At 38.4% G+C, this 25,942-nt stretch overlaps 2 protein-coding genes across 8 annotated transcripts in view; one reads left to right on the top strand and one right to left on the bottom strand.

The window, feature by feature from the left end:
- The window catches only part of CBR4 (carbonyl reductase 4), a 64,797-nt gene extending 53,141 nt beyond the window's left edge, over positions 1 to 11,656 (top strand). The window contains exon 6 of the mRNA XM_030816313.1: positions 10,016 to 11,656. Coding sequence (XP_030672173.1) covers positions 10,016 to 10,041 — 26 coding nt within the window. The 3' untranslated portion in view covers positions 10,042 to 11,656. The remainder of the gene's footprint in view (positions 1 to 10,015) is intronic.
- The window catches only part of PALLD (palladin, cytoskeletal associated protein), a 434,220-nt gene continuing 418,547 nt past the window's right edge, over positions 10,270 to 25,942 (bottom strand). For 3 of the 7 annotated variants that reach the window (XM_030816308.1, XM_030816309.1, XM_003257948.4), the window contains 6 exons: positions 24,867 to 24,961; positions 22,858 to 22,990; positions 16,963 to 17,170; positions 14,289 to 14,454; positions 13,603 to 13,736; positions 10,272 to 12,458 (listed from right to left, as the gene is read on the bottom strand). In XM_030816308.1, the coding sequence (XP_030672168.1) occupies positions 12,286 to 12,458; positions 13,603 to 13,736; positions 14,289 to 14,454; positions 16,963 to 17,170; positions 22,858 to 22,990; positions 24,867 to 24,961 (909 nt within the window). In that variant the 3' untranslated portion in view covers positions 10,272 to 12,285. Of the gene's footprint in view, positions 12,459 to 13,398; positions 13,445 to 13,602; positions 13,737 to 14,288; positions 14,455 to 16,962; positions 17,171 to 22,857; positions 22,991 to 24,866; positions 24,962 to 25,942 lie in introns of all 7 variants that reach the window. The other 4 variants (XM_003257950.3, XM_003257949.3, XM_030816310.1 and 1 more) reach the window with 2 other exon arrangements.

The following is a 25,942-nucleotide window of genomic DNA, read 5'->3' as shown; positions in this document are numbered from 1 at the left end:
TTATGTGTCCAGGAATTTACCCATTTCTTTTAGATTTTCTAGTTTATTTGCATAGAGGTTTTTATAGGATTCTCTGATGGTAGTTTGTATTTCTGTGGGATTGGTGGTGATATCCCCTGTGTCATTTTTTATTGCATTTATTTGATTCTTCTTTCTTTTCTTCTTTAGTAGCCTGGCTAGTGGTCTATTTTGTTGATCTTGTCGAAAAACCAGCTCCTGGATTCATCGATTTTTTGAAGGATTTTTCATGTCTCTATCTCCTTCAGTTCTGCTCTGATCTTAGTTATTTCTTGTCTTCTGCTAGCTTTTGAATTTATTTGTGCTTGCTTCTCTAGTTCTTTTCATAGGGATGTTAGAGTGTTGATTTTAGATCTTTCCTGCTTTCTCTTGTGGGCATTTAGTGCTATAAATTTCCCTACAAATACTGCTTTAGCTGTGTCCCAGAGATTCTGGTACATTGTGTCTTTGTTCTCATTAGTTTCAAAGAACTTATTTATTTCTGCCTTAATTTTGTTATTTACCCAGTAGTCATTCAGGAGCAGGTTGTTCAGTTTCTATGTAGTTGTGTGGTTTTGAGTGAGTTTCTTAATCCTAAATTCTAATTAGATTGCACTGTGGTCTGAAAGACTGTTTGTTATGATTTCCATTCTTTTGCATTTGCTTAGGAGTGTTTACTTCCAATTATGTGATAAATTTTAGAATAACTGTGATGTGGTGCTGAGAAGAATGTATATTCTGTTGATTTGGGGTGGAGAGTTCTGTAGGTGTCTATTAGGTTTACTTGGTGCAGAGCTGAGTTCAAGTCCTGAATATCCTTGTTAATTTTCTGTCTCGTTGATCTGTCTGGTATTGACAGTGGGGTGTTAAAGTCTCCCACTATTATTGTGTGGGAGTCTAAGTCTCTTTGTGGGTCTCTAAGAACTTGCTTTATGAATCTGGATGTTCCTGTATTAGGTGCATATATATTTAGGATAGTTAGCTCTTCTTGTTGCATTGATCCTTTTACTATTATGTAATAACCTTCTTTGTCTCTTTTGATCTTTGTTGGTTTAAAGTCTGTTTTATCAGAGACTAGGATTACAGCTGCTTTTTTTTTTTTTTTTTTTTTGCTTTTTTATTTGCTTGGTAAATATTCCTCCATCCCTTTATTTTGAGCCTATGTGTGTCTTTGCATGTGAGATGGGTCTCCTGAATATAGGACACCAATGGGTCTTGATTCTTTATCCAGTTTGCCAGTCTATGTCTTTTAATTGGGGCATTTAGTCCGTTTACATTTAAGGTTAATATTATTATATGTGAATTTGATCCTGTCATTATGATGCTAGCTGGTTATTTTGCCCATTAGTTGATGCAGTTTCTTCATAGTATTGATGGTCTTTACAGTTTGGTATGTTTTTGCAGTTGCTGGGACTGATTGTTCCTTTCCGTGTTTAGTGCTTCCTTCAGGAGCTCTTGTAAGGCAGGCCTGGTGGTGACAAAATCTCTTAGCATTTTCTTGTGTGTAAAGGATTTTATTTCTCCTTCGCTTATGAAGCTTAGTTTGGTTGGATATGAAATTCTGGGTTGAAAATTCTTCTCTTTAACAATGTTGAATATTGGTCCCCACTCTCTTCTGGCTTGTAGGGTTTCTGCAGAGAGATCTGCTGTTAGTCTGATGGTCTCCCCCTTGTGGGTAACCTGACCTTTTGTGATCCTCCAAAGGAGGATCTTTCTCTCTGGCTGCCCATGACATTTTTTCCTTCATTTCAACCTTGGTGAATCTGATGATTATGTATCTTGGGGTTGCTGTTCTCAAGGAGTATCTTTCTTTTCTCTGTATTTCCTGAATTTGAATGTTGGCCTATCTTGCTAGGTTGGGGAAGTTCTCCTGGATAATATCCTGAAGAGTGTTTTCCAACTTGGTTCCATTCTCCCCATCACTTTCAGGTACACCAGTCAAACGTAGGTTTGGACTTTTCACATAGTTCCCTAATTCTTGGAGGCTTTGTTCGTTCCTTTTCATTCTTTTTTCTCTAATCTTTTCTTCATGCTTTATTTCGTTAAGTTGATCTTCAATCTCTGATATCCTTTCTTCCACTTGATCGATTCGACTGTTGATACTTGTGTATACTTCACGAAGTTTTCGTGCTGTGTTTTTCAGCTCCATCAGGTCATTTATGTTCTTCTCTAAACTGGTTATTCTAGTTAGCAATTCATCTAACCTTTTTTCAAGGTTCTTAGCTTCCTTGCATTGGGTTAGAACGTGCTCCTTCAGCTCAGAGGAGTTTGTTATTATCCACCTTCTGAAGCCTACTTCTGTCAATTTGTCAAACTCATTCTCCGTCCAGGTTTGTTCCCTTGCTGGTGAGGAGTTGTGATCCTTTGGAGGAGAAGATGCATTCTCATTTTTGCAATTTTCTGCCCTTTTGCACTGGTTTCTCCCCATCTTTGTGGATTTATCTACCTTTGGTGTTTGATGTTGGTGACCTTCAAATGGGGTTTTGGTGTGGACGTCCTTTTTGTTGATGTTGAATCTATTCCTTTCTGTTTGTTAGTTTTCCTTCTAACAGTCAGGGCCCTCTACTGCAGGTCTGCTGGAGTTTGCTGGAGGTCCACTCCAGGCCCTGTTTACCTGGGTATCACCAGCGGAGGCTGCAGAACAGCAAAGATTGCTGCCTGTTCTTTCCTCTAGAAGTTTTGTCCCAGAGGAGCACCCGCCAGATGCCAACTGGAGCTGTCCTGTATGACGTGTCTGTCGGCCCCTGCTGGGAGGTGTCTCCCAGTCAGAAGGCATGGGGGTCAGGGACCCACTTGAGGCGGCAGTCTGTCCCTTAGCAGAGCTTGAGCGCTGTGCTGCAAGATCTGCTGCTCTCTTCAAAACTGGCAGGCAGGAACGTTTAAGTCTGCTGAAGCTGCGCCCACCACCACCCCTTCCCCCAGGTGCTGTGTCTCAGGGAGATGGGAGTTTTATCTGTAAGCCCCTGACTAGGACTGCTGCCTTCCTTTCAGAGATTCCCTGCCCAGAGAGGAGGAATCTAGAGAGGCAGTCTGGCTACAGTGGCTTTGCCAAGCTGTGGTGGGCTCTGCCCATTTCAAATTTCCTGGCGGCTTTTTTTATACTGTGAGGGGATAACTGCCTATTCAAGCCTCAGTAATGGCAGACACCCCTCCCTCACCAAGCTGGGGTGTCCCAGGTCGACTTCAGAATGCTGTGGTGGCAGGGAGAATTTCAAGCCCATGGATCTTAGCTTGCTGGGCTCCGTAGGGGTCAGATCCACTGAGCTAGACCACTTGGCTCCTTAGCTTCAGCCCCCTTTCCAGGGAGTGAATGGTTCTGTCTCGCTGGTGTTCCAGGAGCCACTGGGGTATTAAAAGAAACTGCTGCAGCTAGCTCAGTGTCTGGCCAAACGGCTGCCCAGTTTTGTGCTTGAAACCCAGGGCCTTGGTGGCAAAGGCACCTGGTCTATGGTTGCGAAAACCATGGGAAAAGCGTAGTATCTGTGCTGGAATGCACCGTCCCTCATGGCACAGTCCCTCACGGCTTCCCTTGGCTAGGGGAGGGAGTTCCTCCACCCCTTGCACTTCCCAGGTGAGGTGACACCCCACCCTGCTTCTGCTCGCCCTCCATCGGCTGCACCCACTATCTAACCAGTCCCAATGAGATGAGCTGGGTACCTCAGTTGGAAATGCAGAAATCACCTGCCTTCTGCATTGATCTTGCTGGGGGTTGCAGACCGGAGCTGTTCCTATTCGGCCATCTTCGGTGTATGATCTTTCTGATGTGATGTTAGATTGAATTTACTAACATTATATTGAGGATTTTTGCATGTATGTTCATTAGGGATATTGGTCTGTAGTTTTGTTTTTTTGTTATGTCCTTATCTGGTTTTGGTGTCAAAATTATGCCGGCTCTGTAAAATAAGTTTGGAAGAATTCCCTTCTCTTCAATTTTTTGGAATAGTTTGAGAAGAATTGGTAGTTTTTCTTTTTTCTTTTTTAATGTTTGGTAGAATTTAGCTGAGAAGCCACCCAGTCCTGGTTTTTTCCTTGTTGGGAGGCTTTTTATTACTGATTTGTTATCATTACTTTTTATTGATCTGTTCAGTCTGTTTCTTTTTGGTTCAGTCTTGATAGCTTGTGTGTCCAGGAGTTTATCCAGTTCCTCTAGGTTTTTAAATTTATTGGCATATGGTTGTTCATGATAGATCCTAATGATCCTGTGTGTTTCTGTAATATCAGTTGTGACAGCTCCTTTTTTGTTTTTGATTTTGTTTATTTGGGTCTTCTCTCTATATTCTTAGTCTAGTGGCTAGTTGATTTTGTTTCTTTTCAAAAAACCAACTTTTTGTTGATCTTTTGTATTTTTTAAATCTCAATTTTGTTTAATTCTACTCTAATCTTTATTATTTCTTTCCTTCTGCTAATTTTGGGTTTGGCTTGCTTTTTTTTTTTTTTTTGCTCTGCTAGTTTCTTTTAAAACTTGTTTTAGAGACTGGGTCTTGCCAGTGGCTTTTCACAGGCCAAATCGGAGTGTGCTGTAGTCTCAAATTCCTGGCCTCAAAGCAACCTGGCCCGAGCCTTCAGAGTGGCTGGGGCTATAAGTGTGCACCACTATGCCCAGTTTTTTCCTAGATTCTTAAGATGAATCATTCAGTTATTAGAAATCTTTTTACTTTTTCGATATAGACGTTTATTGCTGTAAACGTCTCTTAATCATGCTTTTGCCGTATCACATAGGGTTTGGTATGTTGTGTTTCTGTTTTCATTTGTTTCAAGGAATTTTAAAATTTACTTCTTAATTTCTTCCTTCATCCATTGGTCAGTCAGGAGCATGTTTTTTAATTTCCATGTATTTGTACAGTTTTGAATATTCTTCTTGTTATTGATTTCCAGTTTTATTCCATTGTGGTCAGATAAGACACTTGATATGATTTCAGTGTTTAAAAATTTTTTGAGCTTGTTTTGTGTCCTAATATATGGTCAATCCTGTAGAATGTTCCATGTGCTGATAAAAAGAATGTGTATTCTATTGCTGTTGGGTGAAATGTTCTGTAGGTGTCTGTTAGGTCCATTTAGTCTGTAGTACAGTTTAAATCCAATGTTTCTTTGTTGATTTTCTGTCTAGATGATCTGTCCAGTGCTGAAAGTGGGGCATTAAAGTTCCCAACTGTTATTTTATTGAGGTCTATCTCTCCTTTTAGATCTAATAATATTTGCTTTATATATTTGGGTGCTTCAGTGTTGGGTGCATATATATTTACCATTGTTATGTCTTCTTGCTGAATTGATACCTTTATTATTATATAATGTCCTTCTTTGTCTCTATCATTTTTTAAATAGCCTGCATTATCTGATATAAGAATAGCTACTCCTGCTCACTTTTTGTTTCTGTTTGCATTGATTATTTTTTTCCATCCCTTCACTTTCAGTCTTTGTGTGTCTTTTACAGGTGAGGTGAGTTTTTATTTGGCAGCATATAGGTGCATGGTTTTTTTATTCATTCATTCATTCATTCATTCATTCAATGTCTTTTAATTGGGGAATTTAATTTGTTTACATTCAAGGTTCTTTATTGGTCGGTGAGGACTTACTCCTGTTGTTTTATTGATGGTTTTCCAGTTGTATATTTCTTTCTCTTTAATCCTCCTTATTGTTTATTTTTGTGGCTTAGTGGTTTTCTGTAGTGATAAAGTTTGATTCCTTTCTCTTTCTCTTTTGTGTATCAGCTCTACAAGTGAATTTTATAATTTCATTTGTTTTCATCATGGTGGTGGTTATTGTCTTTTCACTTCCAGATCTAAAACTCTTGAGTGTTTCTTGTAAGGCTAGTCTTCCCTTAGTTTTTGCATATGTGAAAAAGACTTTATTTTCTTTCATTTCTGAGGAATAGCTTTGCTTATATTTAATAAAGAATATTAAAGCAATATTCTTCACTGGCAATATTTTTCTTTTAGTACATTGAATTTATTATTTCTTTTTTTCCCGGCCTGTAAGGTTTCTGCTATCTGCTGTTGGCCTAATGGGTATTCCCTTATATGTGACTTAACATTTTTCTCTTGCTGTTGTTAGAATTCTTTCTTTGTATTTGACTTTTGACAATTTGACTATAATATGCCTCAGAGAGGACCTGTTTAGGTTGAATCTCTTTAGGGACTTTAAGCTTCTTAGAGTTAGATGGTCATCTCTTTCCCAAAACTTGGGAAGTTTTTTGCTATGATATCATTAAATCTGTTTTCTATACCTTTTTCCTTCTCTTCTCCATCTGGAGTTCCAAAATGCAAATATTTGTTCACTTAACAGTGTCCCATACATTCTGTAGGCTTTCTTTATCCTTTTTTTTTTGTCTGCATGAGTTATTTCAAAAGGCCTACCTCCAACTTCAGAAATTCTTTCCCCTGCTTTGTCTAATCTGTTGTTGAAGCTCTTGATTGCATTTTTTATTTTATTCATTGAATTCTTCAACTCTAAGATTTCTATTGGGTTCTTTTTTTATGTTCTTTGTTGAATTTCTCATTCAAATCATGAATTATTTTCCTGATTTCATTGAACTGTTTAGCTATATTCTCTTTATCTCACTGAGCTTCCTTAAGATTATTATTTTCAGTTCTTTTTATGGCATTTCACATATTTCCTTATGATTAGGGTGTGTTACTGGAGCTTTCTTGTGTTCTTTTGGAGGTATCATGGTTTCTTTTTTCATGTTTGATGTGTTCCTTGGTGTTGATTTCTAGTCACCTCTTCCAATTTGATGAAAGGTTTTGTAGGGAAAGACTTATTTGTATTGGGGGATCTTAGAGTGTCAGTTAGGTGGAGTGTGTTGGCTTTGGTTCTAGGTAGATGCACTACTGTATTGTCTGTGCAGATTCTTCAGCTGTAGTCCACTCTGCTGATGTTTGTAAGTGCCCAGTGGCCTAGGCTGTGAGGATTTGTAGCAGTGGTGGTGCAGCTTTGCTGGGGTGGGCTCACTGGATTGTTTCTCACATTGGGGGCATGTGTGTGAACAGTGTCAACCAACTTGGGGTCTTGCTTGCTGGGATTGGGGCCACAGGGATGTTTATCAGGCCCTGGGTACAGGCATGCCCATTTGGCCTGGGGGTGTGTCTGCCAGAAGTGGGCCAAGTGGGCTGTTTCTTGGGCTTGGGACAGTGGTGTGCCTCTCAGCCAGCCAGGGGATGTGTCCATGGGGGTTGAGCCCATGGGGCTCTTTCTTAGGCCCTGGGCATGGTCATGTGACAGCTCACCTGGCCCAGGGGTGTGTCTACTGGAAGTTAATCTCCCAAGCTGTTTCTCAGGCCCTGGGCATGGGCATAGGGCTGCTGGGAAGGTCTAGGGACATGTATGCTGGGATTGGGCCCCCTGGACTGTTTCTCATACCCTAGCCTGGGCACAGGTCCACTGGGTAGGCCTGGGGGCATGTCCATGGAGGTAGGGGGCATTGGGCTGTTTCTCAGGCTTAGGAGATAGGCTGGTACTGGTTCTGGCCTGAGGGCATGTCAGGTGCTTAGCAGCTCAGGGGCCCAGTTTGGCCAGCTCAAGGGTAGGTATGTATGCTTTGGGAGAATTTGCCAGACTGTTTCTCTGTCTAGAAGTTCAGGCAATGATGGTTGGTTTTCCTGCTGTGCAGGACCAGAGTCACAGCCAATCCTGGGCCCAGGTTCTGGGCCTCCAGGGTTGTGGCATTGCAGCCACCCATGTGGGCTTGGTGGAATGACAGAGCCACTGGGCTGGAGAGGTGCATTTGCTACTGGGCCCCACAGCAGGCACCTGAGGGGGTGGAGAGTACATATCTCATGTTCCTAATTCAGAGGAATGCAGCTGTGCAAATCCACAGTGGCTCTCTAAAGTCGGTTCAGGGTTTGTGAGGACTGTGGAATTCTCCTGTAGTAAGGATTGTAGGTGTTTGCAGTGGTAATGGGGGCTGATGGGGCTTTGCTTACGTTTTCCCAGCAAAGGAAAGCTTCTCCTCTTGACTCCAGGCCAGTCAGGGTTGGGGGGTGCAGAGGCATGGGGCAGCAGAGACAAGGTGTCTCCATGCTGCCTTCTGGACTTTCAGTGACTGCAGGTACTCCCACTGCACTCCAGTGCTCTTCCTTTGACACTTCAGTTGAATGTTAACTGTTTGTTCATTTGTTGATCCTTTCTTGGGGGGATGAATGCCAGGAACCTCTAGTCAGCCATCTTGCTGACATCACTCTTATGTAACTTCCCTTCCTTGTCAAATGCTGTTTTTCATATTTATCCCTGCCAATAGAAGTAAATCCATTTCTTTACCTTTAAGTCTGAATAGTAAGTAATATTTCATTGAATGAATTAATTAGTTTTGTTCCTTCTTCTACTAATGACAAATTAGGCTTTCCTCAAATTTTTTTATCCTTTTCTATGTATTTAAGCTTCTGTAGGGCCTGGTTCTTAATTTTTTTTGTGCCATATGCCTTTTTAACCCTCTATTAAATCTTCTGGATCCTTCTCAAAATAATGTTCATGGAGGCATAAAATACATAAAACAAATTATTTTTAAGTAATTATCAAAGTATTGAAAACAAATTTATAATACAAATGCGTATAAATTACAACATCTATTGGTAACTCTAACAACTGCCATAATTTTGAAGTAATGCTGAATTTAGATGGATTTTAAGATATTTCAATATTTGTAATATAATTTTTACTAGGACAGTCCCAGGTATTTTATACTATTGTGTTTTGTTGCCTACATTCATAATTGAAGGAAATTCTAAATTTCAGCTAGGGGGTAATGTTTTTTCCATCCAAGTTCACAAATTTTAACCATCTGTGGAATTTTGCTAGGTGTGTACACGTTTTGTAATTGAAATTTTACTTTAGTTTCCAACTACACTAAAATAATAACTGAAATTTATTGAGCTCTTACTATGTGCCAGGTACCATGTCAAAATTATCATCCCATATAATCCTCACAGCAGCACAAAGAGAGGGATGCTATTTTAATCTCCATTTTCCAAATAAGGAAACTGAGGCTTGGGGAGGTAAAGTAACTTGCTCATGGGTCACACAAAAGATCATAGATCAAAAGAGCTAGGATTCAAATCCTGGTTGGCCAACTCCAACACTCAAGTTCCTCACCACCATAATATAGAAGTTGTATTTCTATAATTTAAAGGGGTCAAACTAAATTTACATGATGATACAGGAGGTTCTAGCTACTGAGCAAGCCAAGGGGATTGTCATGTTATGCATGTTCATAAAAGGGAAAATCAAGGACAAATTCAGCATTAAAATATATAATGAATCTCGTAAACTACATAGCAAGTCATGGGGTATAGAAGACAACGTGAAATACACAATTCTAGTTTAATTCAAATGTATCCTCAAAGCTCCATTATATTGCTTATGTAAAAGATAAAATATTTTTACCTTATGGAGGCTGTGAATTACATAAATGACCAGCTTTCTCTTTCCCGTAGTAGGAAAGCCTAGGCCAAAATATGTTATCCGTCTGTTGTAACTATGTAGATATTAATGCTATATGTGTATATGAATATGGGGGTGTGTGTGTAATCTAATTCCTTGTTCCATTTATACTTATTTTCTTCCTTTTCCCCCTCACTTTTAATTTGTATCATCTTGCTGTATTTTATGTATCCTTGTACGTCATGGCACTGGTATGTATTTACATGCATACCTACAGTACACTGCTGTGGTAGGCAGAATTCTAAGATGGCCCCCAATATCCCCATCCTCTGGTGTATACACACCTTCTCAGTTATCCAATCAAATAGCAATTTAGCTGCTGCTTTGAAGGGATTTACAGATGTAATTAAGGTTCCCAAAGTCAGGTGACTTTAAGAAAGGGAGATTATCTGGATGGGACTGACGTAATTTAAAAGGGACTGGGCCTTTGACAAAGGTGTGAGAGGGATCTGAGGTGAAGGAGATTCTCACCGCTAACCCTGAAGATGGAGTGGGCTACATGGCAAGGAATATAGATGGCTTTTAGGAGCTGAGAACAGCTCCTGGCTGAGGGACTAAATGAGATGTCTCTTCTACAATTGCACAGAGCTATCACAACCACTTGAATTTTGAAGAGGATCTTGAGCTCCAGATGAGAATACAGTCCAGCTGATACAATGATTTTAGCTTTATAAGATCCTGAACAGAGAACCCAGCTACATCCTGCCCGAACTTGATTTACAGAACTGTGAGTAATAAATGAGTGATGCTGAGGCCTCAAACACCACTCAAAGTTTATGCTAATTGTTATGGCAGCAATAGAAAACTAAAACTGAATATTTTGCTTCACAAAACTGCAACTATTATTTGTCAAATATTTATTGATGTTAAATCCACATTACACCAGCACAACAATCCAAAGTAGTAATGATAGTACTTTTTTTTTATAAATACAATATAAAGGTGGCAAAATAATGCTAGTTAATCCCAAACCCAGCAAATCAGCAAAAAAAAGTCACATTCAGAAAAATTTGGCAAGTAAGACATAAGTCATAATTCTACAATAGAGATAGGTTCATGAGAGACTGTGTATGGTATCTTAAATTCCATATTAGCAATGCATATAAGTGTGGTCAAAGAAACTTGAACCACACTACATAGAACATCTGCCACCCGGTGCTCAAGCCTATTAATCACTTAAACCTTGGTTGGTTGGTGTTCTTACAAAGAAGTAGAAAGCTGTACATGTGAAACAGTAATATGAAATATATGGGGTGGTACACAGATACAAAATTATTTTAAAAAATACTACGTATGAATTGAGTAACTGAGCTAAGAGAGGCCACTTATTATAAATAATGAAAGATACATGTGTTTTGCATGAGGAATACAGTGTTTTCTTTTCATAGCAAAGTACCATTAAAGCCTCATGTTTTATACTACTAGGTCAAATTATTTTTCTCCTTTTTAAAATTTATCGGTTCCGACTTAAAACCATCAAGTCTGGTCAGAATCAACTCAGTCTAGCTGATGCAAAATCATATGCATTCAAAAAGCAGTCTTTACCGAGATGCCTTTACAAACCTTGGAATCCAGCACCTTCTTAAGGCAAAGTTTCATGGCAGCAGGGAAGTGAACTAATAATTTTCATTTACCACATCTTGGTGCCTTTGAAAAAATACTTTATGGCACAAACCTGTTTTTGTCTCTCCTTATGTCTCCACTTCCTTCAAGTAGACTAGATCCTACAGGCAATTTCTCATTTATGCCACCATGCAGTCTCAATCCATTTTCAACTTGCTCTACATACCTAAAATCTTCCACTACTACACAAACTTCAGACACACTGCAATCTCCACAGCATGTGTGCTCCACACTTCCAGCTGGCCCTAGGTTCCTTGACTTGTGAATGGCAGTGTTTTTTTCACCTATGTTTGAAGAAAACCAAAGAAAAGCCTGGCCTTTGCTACCTCTCCTGCGCCTTCTACTTTTATCTAAATGAACACACTATAATTATGCTGGTCGCATTTTCCTTCATTCTCCTCCCTACTCCTTCCAAACCCCTGATTCCTCCAAATACTATATATGCCTTGGTCATTTGGGTGGTTTGGATGCTTTTTGTGGAATGAACTGTAATATATTTCTGCTTTATTCAGAGCACTTTATATTATTTATATTTAAATTAGCCTTTTAATATGGTTTGTAAATAAGTTTCCTACCAAGGTAGCATGAAAACACTACACATAAAGAAAAAAATGTTAAGAACTAAGGTATTAACCTTGTTAGAAAACTCTTTTGATATTAATAACATTTAAGGCAAGTAGTTCCTTCCTTATGATTTAATATAAAAACATTTGCAAAGACAAGGCATTTACTTGGATTTCTTTGTCGTTTCTTCTTTTTTTCATCCTTACATATTGCACTTGGTTCACTGTATCTGTCTGAATACACTGTGCTTCAGAATCATTGTAGTACTGTTTGTGGTACAACTCCCTCATTAAACATTTCACACTATCAGGCTACACAGCACCTGTATCTTGTGTTTAAAGGCACTTGTAGATAATACAAATTGTAGTTACCTATGAACAATTGATTTCCTTTAGTATTTTGGCATTTTAGATCACTTTAATCACAGCAATTCCAAAGTTTTAAATTGGACAGTAAAGGTGAATTTTCTGTGCAATGTGTATATTTGTATTAGCATTATCTACTTAAACTAAGTTTGGTATATCAAGTAAGAAAAATATTATTTTGGTGGTTTTTTTTTTATTTCTTATAGTCAAAGGTATGTTTCTGCCTTTTACATAATGTGACAAAGGAATATGTTGGTCAAGGCAATGGCTGTTTCAGTATTTCAGCTTTAACAAGAATGCTGGATTACAGGTCCTCACTTTCTACCAAGGCAGTATTCAGTGTCAGGTGAGATGGGTTGGCCTCAGGTTGGAACGCTGCTTTGATGTCTAGTCCCTGGTCCGAAAGTGCTGCATAGCGACTGGCTGAGGGCCGTACTTTTTTTGGCTTGGTGCTCTGTGACTGCTGATGCCACTGGGCTACAAAGAAAAAGAGTAAATTAAGATTTTTAATCAAGATATACTTGGAAAGCCTTTAGATATTTCAAATAAATACAGAATGTCTAGATAGATGCAAGGCACATACTCTGTGAAAACTGAACACATCCATGGTAGAAACATGGAAAGTTTAGGAACACTTTTGCATTTTACTCACATGTTGCAGATTTACTGTCTATACAGGGTAGTGGGAATAAAGCAGCTAGATTACAAAGGTCAAGTGTAGTTTATCTTTTTTTTTTTTTTTTGAGTAAACACTGCAGCACAGGGAATCCTTTGGAATAGCTGATAAACTTCCTAATTCTCATCCCCCCTCTCCTTTTAAAAAATATTTTCTCTAAAATAATTATAGCACTTAGGAATTCTGCTGGATGTGGATGCTTTAACACTAATCAACTGAAAGGAATCGTACAGTAGGGAAGGTTGAGGCCACACATTTCTTGATGACCCTCACATAGTTATTTCAAGAAGAGGCAAAATCTGAAATAAATTCTTAATTTTTTTCTAGTGTTTTTTTTTTATGTCAATGGATCACATAATGCTGATTGTACTAGACTGTAAATTCAATAGGAATAATTTTCTTTAAATTTGGGATGCATGTACACAAATATACAAACACAAGTCTGCTGGCTGCTTAAGATACATTAATGAGAAAAGCACTAAGCCACAAAAAGTACGCATTCCAGGATCAATGGAACACACGTTTAGAGTGCATTAGGACACTGCGATAGAATATAGGAAGAAATGTTAAAAGGCAGTCATTTGCAGAACACAGTAACAAGAACATGTGAAAAACATGGTTATGCCTTTGCCTACTGTTAACTCCTAAGGATGCTTGAGTAAGGAAGCCACAACTAACTAGCCAATGTAAGAGAAATCAACATGCATATTTTGCTAATAATTCAAAGTTCCTGAATGATACTTGGGTATTTGTTCTCCTGGTGTGGTTCACTATTAATGTCGAGAAACTATAAATAGAAAGAGAGAAAGCAATATGAATTTTTTTGACATAAAACACAATAGTTGTTTATAAGATTATAAAGAGTAATGTGATTTGCTGTCCAGATGTCTAATTTTTCATAATTTAATGAGTAAATACAATGAAATGAGATGAAGTGGCACTCACTGTAAACGTCCAGCCTGGCAGTACAGGACACAATCCCTGCTTCATTCTTGGCTGACACAGTATACCACCCAGCATCTTCTTTTGTGGCTCCCTGAATGAGCAGGCAGATGTAGCCATGGTTGTCCTGGTGCATGCTGGAGAAAAGGATAAAGTCATTAGGGTTCTAAATTTTTTAAAAGTGGCTTTGGACATGAAGCATCATTTTTAATTAGATCATTAGAAACAGAATTGTGCAAGTAGCTGATAATAGGGTCATACTTATTCTGTAGAGATTACTAGCCCCTTTAAAGTTAATGGGAGAAAGAACAGACGTCAAGAGTTGAATACATCTGTGTACTTAATTCTTAGTGAATACATCTGTGTACTTAATTCTTAGTTGAGGATCTGCCTTTACAAAAACCACTGAATAGTCTTTTATCACTAAAACAAATGAATTCATCTTTTCTTTTAGATAGAATGATAAACACTTCTAAGAAATCACCATTAGATCAAATACCCATAGCTTCCTTCTAAAAGCTTAATCCTACATTGGGTAAAGCATGGTTTTTGTCTTTGATTGATTTCATCAAAAATCAAAACATCTATGTGGCTTTTACACATAGATTTCCATGCTATATAAAATGTATCTTTTGATACATCATTAGGACTGAACAGTTATGGATCAGGTTCTCATTGTGCAGTCTTACCTCACTCGGTCAGTGCTGTGAGTGAGTGATTCATTTTCTTTCTTCCAAAATATCTGAGGTGGTGGCACTCCCAATACACGACATTCCAGCCGCACTGGGTACCCATCAGCAACTCCTGTGTTTTGGAGCTTCTCAATAAAAACAGGGGGTTTGTGTGCTTCTTTAGCTAAGAAAACATGAGATGAATTCTCTATCAATCAATGATATACAAAAGGAGCACTAGAAAGAATTCAGAAGGCTTTTGGAATATTGCTTGAATACATCTTTTGATACCATTTTTTACTCCAGGTGGTAAGATGCTAGTTCCCTCTCCAAATTATTCTTTTACCAAGCAAAGGTCTGTATACTTCATTCTGCTCATTTATTTCCTCAATTAATTCAAGTGTGATAGGCTCATACTGTCCACTGGCCATCTGCTTCACAGAATGCCTGTCTGACAGGCTGTGGGAGACTCCTAAGTCATTGCTAGCATCTGTGATGGCTTCACTACTAATTATGTTACTGATCATTCACAGCCTCAACCAACTACTGCCACCTAGTGGTGCTGAGGACAAGTATTTCTAGGAATTTGACCACTTAGATTCCCTCACTGCCATTTGCCATGTTTGCCATGAATATTCCCGAATATTTGTAACTCTTAAGTGAGACATGCCATAGAATTTAAAGGGGGCAATTTAAAGGGGAGGCATCTTTATCTAAATTTGGCAGCTTTAAATAGTTACCTGTAAACTAGGAATGTATATCCTATAAATTACAAATTCCACTTTGTATTCTTGAAGGAGGCTATAAAAAAGCTTTATTATAACCTTAAAGTTATAAAAAATTATAACTAAAAAAAAAGACAACTTCAGTACTTATTCTGAAAAATTCAGGACTGATTGTTAATAACACTCTGAATATTACCATCCAATGGGAAATTTTTTTTTTTTTTGGATCAGTTGTAGTAGTGGTGGAAACTACTTCAGAGAATGAATAAGGTTTACTTATTTTCTTTTGAACTACCAACAATGAATCTGAGAATGCATTCCTTTTCCACCACTACTCCCTCATCTGGAGTGACAGATATATCATAGTAAAGCAGCTAGGAAAGAGCTCAAACAGGATGAAAAGTCTGCCTGAATTTTTCAAATGCTTAATACTCTCCAACACCATGAGCTAGCTAGAAGGTTGGATTTTTATTGAATTTTACATGGTGGCCCATCCTAGGCTATTCTGGGAGAAGTGGGAACAGAAGCTCACTTTGTATTCTTTCTGGGGCTCCAGTTTTGCAAAGAACATAAAATGTATAAAACAAGTCTTAATGTTGTAGCAACTCATCCGTAAGAATAACATCTACCACTTTGGAACATTGCTATGCAGGGTACTAGTTATGCAGAGCTTCATACACATTTTTATGATTTAATCCTTAGGAAAACACTGTGAGGCATTATATTCCCATTTTATATATGGAGAAACTAAGTCGCAGAGATAGCTATTTGCCAAATGTCACACAACTAGTAAAATAGACAAGAGCCGGGACTGGAGCAGATCTGACCCCAAAGACTTTGCTTCCAATTACTGTCCATCACCATCTTCTGACAGGAGTGCTAACTGATGCATACTGAGATATCTATATGATCAAAAGGCACATTTAACAGCAGAAAAATGGTTTTAGTTTGAGGTTAGAGGAATGAAATCAACTGTGGCATGTAAGAATATAGAGTACTTTGTACAAAACTTGAAAGCATGGCTAACCTGTAGCACCACAGTCCACATATTTACCACATTTTAATGTGAAAACATCTGGTGCCATTATCAGAATCATAATCCAAGAGTTTTGTCAAGACATCCTGGGTTTTATTCTCATTGCTACTCTATTTCTTGAATTTAGAAGAGCACTAGGAGTCAACAGATTGTGTTAAATCCAATCATCAGCTTACTAAGTGGCACCCTGGAAAAGTCAGAGAAGATTTGCTTCGATTATCTCATAAGGCTGATGTGAGGGCCAACTGATACATAATGTACATGAAGCACTTTGCATAAAGAGGTAGAAGAAATAAATGTTTTGTTATGTTCTTTCTTAAAAGAGATCAGGTAATCAGAATCTTTACTTACACCCAACTCTTAAGGATGGTATAAAAACCTTTCCATAAATGTGTTTTCCTTTTAGGCTTCTCAAAGCGTAAGACTTCACGTAACAGCACTTTTACAGAATTTACCTACACGATAATCAGTGAAAAAGCAAATCTGAGTGTAGTTTGACAATGACTATGACTTTGAGGGTAGATGACAATGTTGCTTTAAAAACCAGGTGTGTGTGTGTGTGTGTGTGTGTGTGTATATAGATATATAAAACTTTATATATAAGCAAATTCTTTGGTTCTTGGAGTCCATACTGCTGTTACTATTTCTCTATGTAACACTGGGGGCCACTGTACACGCAGTAGGTCGAATGACCCAAAAGAGCTAATAAAATCTTTTTCTCTCTTTGCCAGGTTAGTGGGAGAAATGAAAGATTTCTGTTTCTGTTTTGCTAGGCCTTATAACCATGTCCTCATTGGCTATTTTGATGATGCAATCTATTTTTTCAATACTTTGATTTATTTTCCATATTGGTTAGTAATGTAGAATTAGTTTACATTTGTAAGTCTGATGTTCATTCTGTCAGAAAGCAAGGATTCACAGATGAGCCTACCAGCAACCACAAGCTCCAGGCTGAATGAGTTCTGTCCTGCTCGGTTGGTGGCTATACATGTGTAGATGCCGGCATCACGTGACGTGACTGGCTCTATGATCAGAGAGTGCACCCCGTTCTCACGCACCAGCATCTTGTGAGCACTGTCAGGGCGTACGGGCTTTCCATCTAGTTGCCAGCTTAGATCTGGGGTTGGTAACCCACTGACCTAAATCATAAAAGAAATACATGTAAATTTTGGTATTAAAACAGAGTGAAATCACTGGTAGCTAAGAAGTCTGCATAAATTCCTCCTTCAGTAGTACAAGAGATGGCTTTTTTTGTGTGTGTGACAGAGTTTCACTCTTGTTGCCCAGGCTGGAGTGCAATGGCACAATCTCAGCTCACTGCAACCTCCGCCTCCCGGGTTCAAGTGATTCTCCCGTCTCAGCCTCCTGAGTAGCTGGGATTACAGGTGCCTGCCACTATGCCAGGCTAATTTTTGGTATTTTCAGTAGAGATGGGGTTTCGCCATGTTGGCCAGGCTGGTCTTGAACTCCTGACCTCAGGTGATCCGCCTGCCTCAGCCTCCCAAAGTGCTGGGATTACAAGCATGAGCCACCGCACCGGGCCAAGAGATGGCTTTTAGTATCAGCTCATGTTACTCTTTTGCTTAAAACTTTTCAGTGGCTTCCTGAGCACTCACCAGCTTACATCTAAACAATTCTTACAGAACAACCTAGAGATGACCGAGATGGGATTTAAAAAATTGCCATCATTGTCTTACCTTGCCCAGGGCTATAGAGATTAATGGGATGAGGTCAGCACCAGGCTCTGGGCTTCTTTGAAAAAAGATGTCCAACAATAATAACAAATACTCAGCTGGCATTTATATATAGTACTGTAAAGCTTCTCATCAAGGAGTAGCCATAGTTATGGAGAATGCATTCGTCAGCACATAGGGCTGCTATTATTATTTTATAATCCTTGAAACTGAATAACAAGAGCAATACGAAATTATCCAGAAAGCCATCTCAACAAATTACCATCACAATGGAAACATCATAAAATCTTGAGACCTTGACAGTTGTGTTGACCAGAGATCAGATAAAAGCATATTTAATTGCTAATAACATGCTGTGCCACAAAGGGTCAGGATGGTCGCCATCTGCCAGCTTTTTAGTTTTGCCCTTGATTTTGAATGGAAGAAATGCACTGTTAAGGAAGGCCTTTTTACCCCCTACCCCCAACTTTACTAGTAGGAAGTTATATACAAAAAGATGTCACTTAGACTGTAAAACAGTTCTTTTGAAGAACTAGCTTTGCCAGCATCAGCCAGAGGACTCACAAATTCCATTCCTGCTATGTGATACTCACTGATATTACCTGCAAGATGCCTCCCACCACACATGTAGCAAAGGGCTACAGCATTTAAAGTAAACGTAAATGACTGACTGGTTAAAAGGATGAAGAGGTTTTGGAAACAAACAGCAGTAGTTAGGCAGCTTGGCTTCTGAGACGCTCAGGCTCTGTGTTCTCCTATCTATCCACTTGCTGTCCCCAGCTCTCCATGTACACTGCTTGACCTGTTTGGAGGTCATCAGAAGTGGTGTGGAGGAAGAGGGAGTGGACACCTTTGGTCAGGCTCCTTGTTCCCACGTCTAGAAACAAAGCGGCACTGCTTGTTCCTACTTCTTTACCAGGTTAGATCCTAGATAAGCCATCTACTGATTGAAGCCACAGTATGTTTAGTAGGAGAGATGCCCAAAGCACGTGTACTCTCAAACCACGTGATTCACAGTGAACCTACCCAGTGGACAGTTACTCATGCTAGGGCAAAGAGAATGCCCCTTGTACCTTTTTTCTAACCCCAGTTCTCCTGGCTAAGACAAGACAGCATGATCTCAGGAGCTGAAGGTCACCACCAGCAGGTCACAATGTAACTAGATCTGTACTCTCAGCACACATGGAAATAGTGATGCTTGTTGCTATGGGAGTGGAATTAGTTATTTTCCCGAAAATTTTGTACCAGTTAAGGATAATCAGTGTCTAGGAATGTTCCCTCAGGGGCTAAAAGGGGAGGGGGCTTTTTGGAGGAAAAGCAAGCTGCTGCTTTAGTGTTTGGCTTATCTTCAGGATTTTTTCCCCTTTCAAAGCTTAAATACACTGACTTTTTTTTTTTTCCTGATCTATCTGTACATGTGGCAAGATTTTTCATTTTTTTTTTTTTTTAAAGACAGTTTTGCTCCTTGCCCAGGGTGGAGTGCAGTGGGCACAATCTCAGCTCACTGCAACCTCCGCCTCCTGGGTTCAAGCAATTCTCTTGCCTCAGCCTCCTGAGTAGCTGGGATTACAGGCGCCTGCCACCATGCCTGGCTGATTTTTTTGTATTTTAGTAGAGATGGGGTTTCACCATGTTAGCCAGGATGGTCTCGGATTCCTGACCTCAGGTGATGATCCACCTGCCTCGGCCTCCCAAAGTGTTAGGATTACAGGCGTGACCCACGTGCCTGGCTGATTTTTCACATTTTCTTTATCCAGGTTAGATCATCATAGTGAAACCAATAAGCAGTTTACTTTTTATTTCCAATATTCTTTTAATGGCTGGCGTTTTAAGGATAGTAATGTGCCAGTCCAGTGAAAGACAGTACTATTATTTCTTTCTTAAATATGATTAAAAATAGAGATAACCAGTATGGTGAATGTGTATATACCCATCATTTAGTCTCTCTCATTTTTTATATTTTAAAATAAATCCCAGATTTTATATACTATTACCCCCATATAGCTCAGTATGCATTTCTAAAAACAAGACTTTTCCATAATCACAATTCCATTTTACACGTAAAAATTAATAATTCTTTGGTATAATCTAATAATCTATTTAAAATAAAATTTCCCTGGTTAACTCAAAACATTATTTTACAAGTGGTTTGTATGAATTTTGTAAAGTATTAATTGATAAAAATTGTATATAATTATGCACATTATTTTGAAATATGTATGTGCTGTGGAATACCTAAATTGAGCTGATTAACATATGTATGACTTCACGTGCTTTTTTGTGGTAAGAACACTTAAAACCTACTCTTAGTAATTTTCAAGTATACAGTACATTGTTATTAACTATAGTCACCATGTTGTACAATGGATCTCTTGAACTTATTCCTCCTGTCTGAAATTTTATATGCTTTGACTAACATTTCTCCAACTTTCCCTCTCCCCGTCTAGCCCCTGGTAATCACCATTCTCCTCTCTACTATGAGTTCAACTTTTTTAGATTGCACATATAAGTAAGATCCTGTAGTATTTATCTTTCTGTGCCTGGCCTATTTCACTTATGTCCTCCAGGTTCATTCATGTTGTCACAATGACAGGATTATAATTTTCCACTGTGTATGTATGTATGTATGTATGTATGTGTGTGTGTGTATATATATTATATAAATATATATATTTATATATTTAATATATAAATATATATATTTATATATATAATATATAAATTTATTTATTTATATATATAATATATAAATTTATTTATTTATATATATTATATATAAATTTATTTATTTATATATTATATATAAATATATATATTTATATATAATATATATAAAATATTTTCTTTATTCATTCATCTGTTGACACTTAGGCTGATCCCATATCCTGGCTATTATGAATAGTGCTGCAGTGAACATGGGAATGCAGATATTGCTACTGATTTCATTTTCTTTTTTTGGGAGATGGGGAGTCTTGTTCTGTTGCCCAGGTTGGAATGCAGTGATGCAACTTCTGCCTCCCAGATTCAAGTTATTCCCCTGCCTCAGCCCCCTGAGTAGCTGGGACTACAGATGCATGCCACTACACCTGGCTAAATTTTGTATTTTTAGTAGAGATGGGGTTTCACCATGTTGGTCAGGCTGGTCTCAAACTCCTGACCTCAAGTTATCCACCTGCCTCAGCCTCCCAAAGTGCTGGGATGACAGGCGTGCGCCACCGTGCGTGGCCTCTGATTTCATTTTCCTCGGATATATAAGCACTAGTAGAATTAACTGGATCATATGGTAGCTGTACTGTATAATTCTTAATTATAGACCAAAAATGAAGTAAATACACACTCATATATATATATATATACGTATATATATATATATACACAGACTGAAACACAATTTGTGGATTTATACTGTAAAAAAAATGATCCTGAGAAATAAAATATTTTTGTTATATTCTTTTTATACATTTCTACAATCCCAGATTTACTTTCTGAAGAAACAATGCCCAAATCCTCTAAGCAGCTTATATTTGTGTTCTGATATCCCATATAGAACCAGCAGAGGGAGCCCAAATAACTTTTTAAAACCTTATCCATATTTAAGAGTTAAACTAAATTTAATATCAGTAAATAGGGGGCAAAAAAGAAATCAAACAAAAAATGTTAGAGCAGTGTTTCTTAAATATTTTTTCCCTAAACTCCTTTGAGAAATGGATGAAAGTTATCTTACACACATAATTTTGTAGGTAATTTCAGAGTTCAAACAGCTAATGAAGCCTCCTTACCCAAGGACCTTGGGTTAAAAAGCCTTGCTGTAGGCCGGGTGCGGTGGCTCATGCCTGTAATCCCAGCACTTTGGAAGGCCAAGGCGGGCGGATCACGAGGTCAGGAGTTTGAGACTAGCCTGGCCAACGTGGTGAAACCCCATCTGTACTAAAGATACAAAAAATTAGCTGGGTGTGGTGGCGGGTGCCTGTAATTCCAGCTACTTAGGAGGCTAAGGCAGGAGAATCACTTGAACCTGGGAGGTGGAGGCTGCAGTGAGCCGAGATCACACCACTGCACTCCAGCCTGGGCAACAGAGGCAGACTGCATCTCAAAAAAAAAAAAAAAAAAAACCCACAAAAAACAAAAAGCCCTGCTGCAAAACAGATGAAAGAAAGAAGTCACTCTAACTTATCTTAGAATTAGAAAATGGGGGTGGGGCACTGTGGCTCACACCTGTAATCCCAGCACTTTGGGAGGCCGAGGTGGGTGGATCATGAGGTCAGGAGTTTGAGACCAGCTCGACCAACATGGTGAAACCCCATCTCTACTAAAAATACAAAAATTAGCTGGGCCTGGTGGCGCGTGCCTGTAATCCCAACTACTCAGGAGGCTGAGGCAGGAGACCCAGGAGGCAGAGGTTGCAGCGAGCCGAGACTGCACCACTGCACTCTAGCCTGGGTGACAGAGTGAGACTCCGTCTCAAAAAAAAAAAAAAAAGAATTAGAAAATGGGAGGAATAAAAGTCAGAGTAGATAGATGGATACAAAATTTGTATGAAAAAAGAATGAAGCCATGGTAGATTTATCATATTTATTATTTCAACATTTAAAGGGATTAAAACCTCCTGATGACTTTCTAGAGTAATGTCATGTAGGGTTCTGAGTAAAGAACATATTTAATTTAAAGTAAAAAATCATGGTAAACAATATATAAATATCTGACATATTTCACTTTTTCCCCCCCTTAAGCTAGAATCATTTCATTTTTTGAGACAGGGTCTTGCTCTGTCACCCAGGCTGGAATTCAGTGGCTCGATCATAGCTCACAAAGCTTCAGCTCCCAGGCTCAAGCAGTCCTTCCAACTCAGCCTCCCAAGTAGATGGGACTATAGGCACACGCCACCACACCTGGCTAACTTTTGTATTTTTGGTAGAGATGGGTTTCTCCATATTACCCAGGGTGGTCTTGAACTCCTGGGATCAAGCGATCTGCCCGGCTTTGGCCTGTAAAGTGCTAGGATTATAGGTGTGAGCCACTGTGCCCAGCTCTCATTTTATACTTTATGTAATTTCCCCAAAAGGAGCTATAGAGAAATGGCAAGTGAGGGAGAAGTGAGGCAATAGGATATGCAAGCAATAACAAAATCTTACTTTGCAGTCCATTCTGCAGAGTTTTCCTTCTTGAACAGTCAGATCTCCAGGAGCCTGCAAGAAGTGAGGTCTGAAGAATCGCTCCTGAATTGGTTCATTTTCGTCTCCACTGTCCCTTGATCTAGAACGAGGCCTTGAAACAAGAAAGATGACAGATAGAAATATAGATAGTAGTTATTTCCAGACTTTTAGTCATCTGTTTTCTTAAAATACATGGGGTAATAATATGATTTCCTTATCTGATCCCTACAGCTATGATTTACACATTAAAAAATCAGAAGAGCAAAATCTTATTTAATTTGGAAATTTACTATAAATGTAATTGTCTGCCAATTGCAGACTACTATAAATCATAAAAGAGGAAATGGAAAAAAATGGGGTATTATATATTAACATATTTTTCCTAAATATATTTAAAGCTTTATGAAAAGTAGCATTATTGCTCATTTATTACCAAATCTTTTTCAACAGAAGTTACTAGAACTTTCCACTGTAATTTTTAAATTTGTAGGAAATTAAAAGTTCTGATGATCCTATAAAAATTCAATATATTTTTAATTAAAATTCCTTTTCATATTAAGCAGGAAAACAAATTACATTTTTAGGCAAGTTTTCTTTTGCATTAGTTATCCATATGCCTAGAGGCATTATTTTTTGCTTTAAAAAATGAGATTGTACAAATCTCCCAGATTCTGTGCATCTCTGTCACTTTCAAAGGTTGCCAGAGAAACCTTTAGGAGGAATACAGTTGAAAGTAATTGCAGGGAAGACTTAAAAGATGTTGAATACAAATTCTGTCAGTAGTGACTAGAAGGTAAGTTTAAAAACACTTAACTAGGAAAAGCAAGAGTGGAACAAATGAAGCATACTAGGCTAATAATTATTAGCTTTTTAATATAGTTTACCCTTCTCTAAGTATAGATCTAATTTATGAGAAAAAAGCTTTCCAGGACCCATTCATATAAGGAAAGGCTTAAATGTGTTGCAGACAAGAAAAGCAAAGAGAATAATGCAAGACAATGGACTTAATACTGTATATGCTATGTTTATACTCAAAGATACAGGCTAGCATCCTGTGAATAGGTATTGCCATGATGAAGTTAGAATTAAATCTGCACATGCTCTGGTGCCAGAACTATCTTCCAAATGTTGAACAAAAGTCTGTGTGGATCCAGTCACACAAGGAGGTATCGACACACCACTTGTTTGATGTTTAGTCAGTTTTCCTGCCTACTGTCTGTGAGCTAAGTATGTATTCTCTTCACTAAAGGAGTTTGCACCTATGGCCTGTAATTTAATCAGGACTATTTGAGGATATTCTGTCTATAAAATATCTAAACAGGCCAAGTTGACAGGATGGTTGACTTAATGATTTTTTTTTAAGTGTGAATTTGTTACTAAGAGGTAATATCCTTTCTCTATCTCTGCCTACCATTGTTCCATCAGTGTCCTTGCATAGACTCAGAACTACTAGGAATGGAAAGCATCTCTATTGCTAGCAGATATCTGAGTATTTAAAATGTGACAAATCTTATCTACAAGATTTGTAGTCTAATGGTCTTATGTTTTGAACTAAGTGGCTGAAAAATGAACATTAATAAATGAGCTGATCTTAAGAAACCTAGTGGTAATAGCTTTTTAATGGTCAACTCACACAGCTGTTGGTTAGAAAAGTTTGGTTTCCAACATTTGTGTACCATTTAGTAGTATTTTCATATGCCATTTCAAAGTGCTGAGTCTTGATTTATTTGTCTATAAAATATGTCTATTTAACAACCTAATAGTATATCTGAATGGGCTTAGCACACATTAGCAAATGTTTGTTCCCATTCCCTTTCTGCATCGCAAAGGAGCATAATAATCAAGGAGCCACACACTTCAGGTTTGTATTCATATTCTGTCTTCCAATTATGTTTACTTTTGTGGTTATATGATGATTCTAGTAGTACTAAATTTATAGTAATAAATAAAATAATAGTAACACTTCTGGGAAGGAACATGTTAAATACCTTCTGACATGAGGATGGCCTGAGGGAGACCGGGGACTTCGACCTCTTTGGTTGACAGCCTGTACCATTAGCCGTCCAGTACAACTGATGCGGCCCTGTAGAAATATCAGGAAATAAATGATTTGCTATTTAAAACTATTAACCACTAAGCACTATCATGCCTACTGTCCTATTCTCTATAAGACATTATTTCATAACAAATTCAGTATGCCATTTGAGTAATGACTAACGCTTTTCAGAAAAACACTTTCCCTGTGAGTTAAGTGCCTCAGTAAAACTATTTTTACTTGAAGAACTTGAAGGTGACAAGGTCTTTTTTTGGAACTCTTAAATAAGCTTTACTGTTTTATCTAGGATGGTATTTAAAATGACAACCCTTGCTTAAGTGTAACCTGCAAAGGTCTCCGTAACACATGACGTTGAATTGTAAAATACAGCAGGAGGACATCAGTCTCTTGTGAAGATTCCATTTTCATGGTCATCTACCAGCTGTAGCCAATTCTGAAATCAAACCTAGACGATTTCAGTTTTCTCTTTTTAGTAATATACTAATTATAGTAATATACTAATATATAGTACATAGTAATATACTAATTAAATGTTAGTGGCTGGCCGGGCGCGGTGGCTCATGCCTGTAATCCCAGCACTTTGGGAGGCCGAGGCGGGTGGATCACGAGGTCAGGAGTTCGAGACCAGCCTGGCCAATATGGTGAAACCCCGTCTCTACTAAAAAAAATACAAAAATTAGCTGGGCGTGGTGGCACGCACCTATAGTCCCAGCTACCTGGGAGGCTGAGGCAGAAGAATCGATTGAACCCAGGAGGCGGAGGTTGCAGTGAGCTGAGATGGTGCCACTGCACTCCAGCCTGGGCAACAGAGCAAGACTCTGTTTCAAAAAAAAAAAAAAAAAGTTGCTAGTGGCATCCTTTCCCCAAACCGTATATTAAAATGAGCATGATAAAATGAGTGTTATGTAAGAAGTATGCATGGGATGATAAGGAGAGCTTCATGACTAAATGAAGCCATATTCTCATGAAATGAACATATTTGAGATTTAAAAACCAGAAGCAGTTAAA

Source organism: Nomascus leucogenys, chromosome 7b (assembly GCF_006542625.1).
Source record: "Nomascus leucogenys isolate Asia chromosome 7b, Asia_NLE_v1, whole genome shotgun sequence".
NCBI classification, from domain to species: Eukaryota; Metazoa; Chordata; class Mammalia; order Primates; family Hylobatidae; genus Nomascus; species Nomascus leucogenys.
This window is presented reverse-complemented; position numbering and strand designations above follow the sequence as displayed.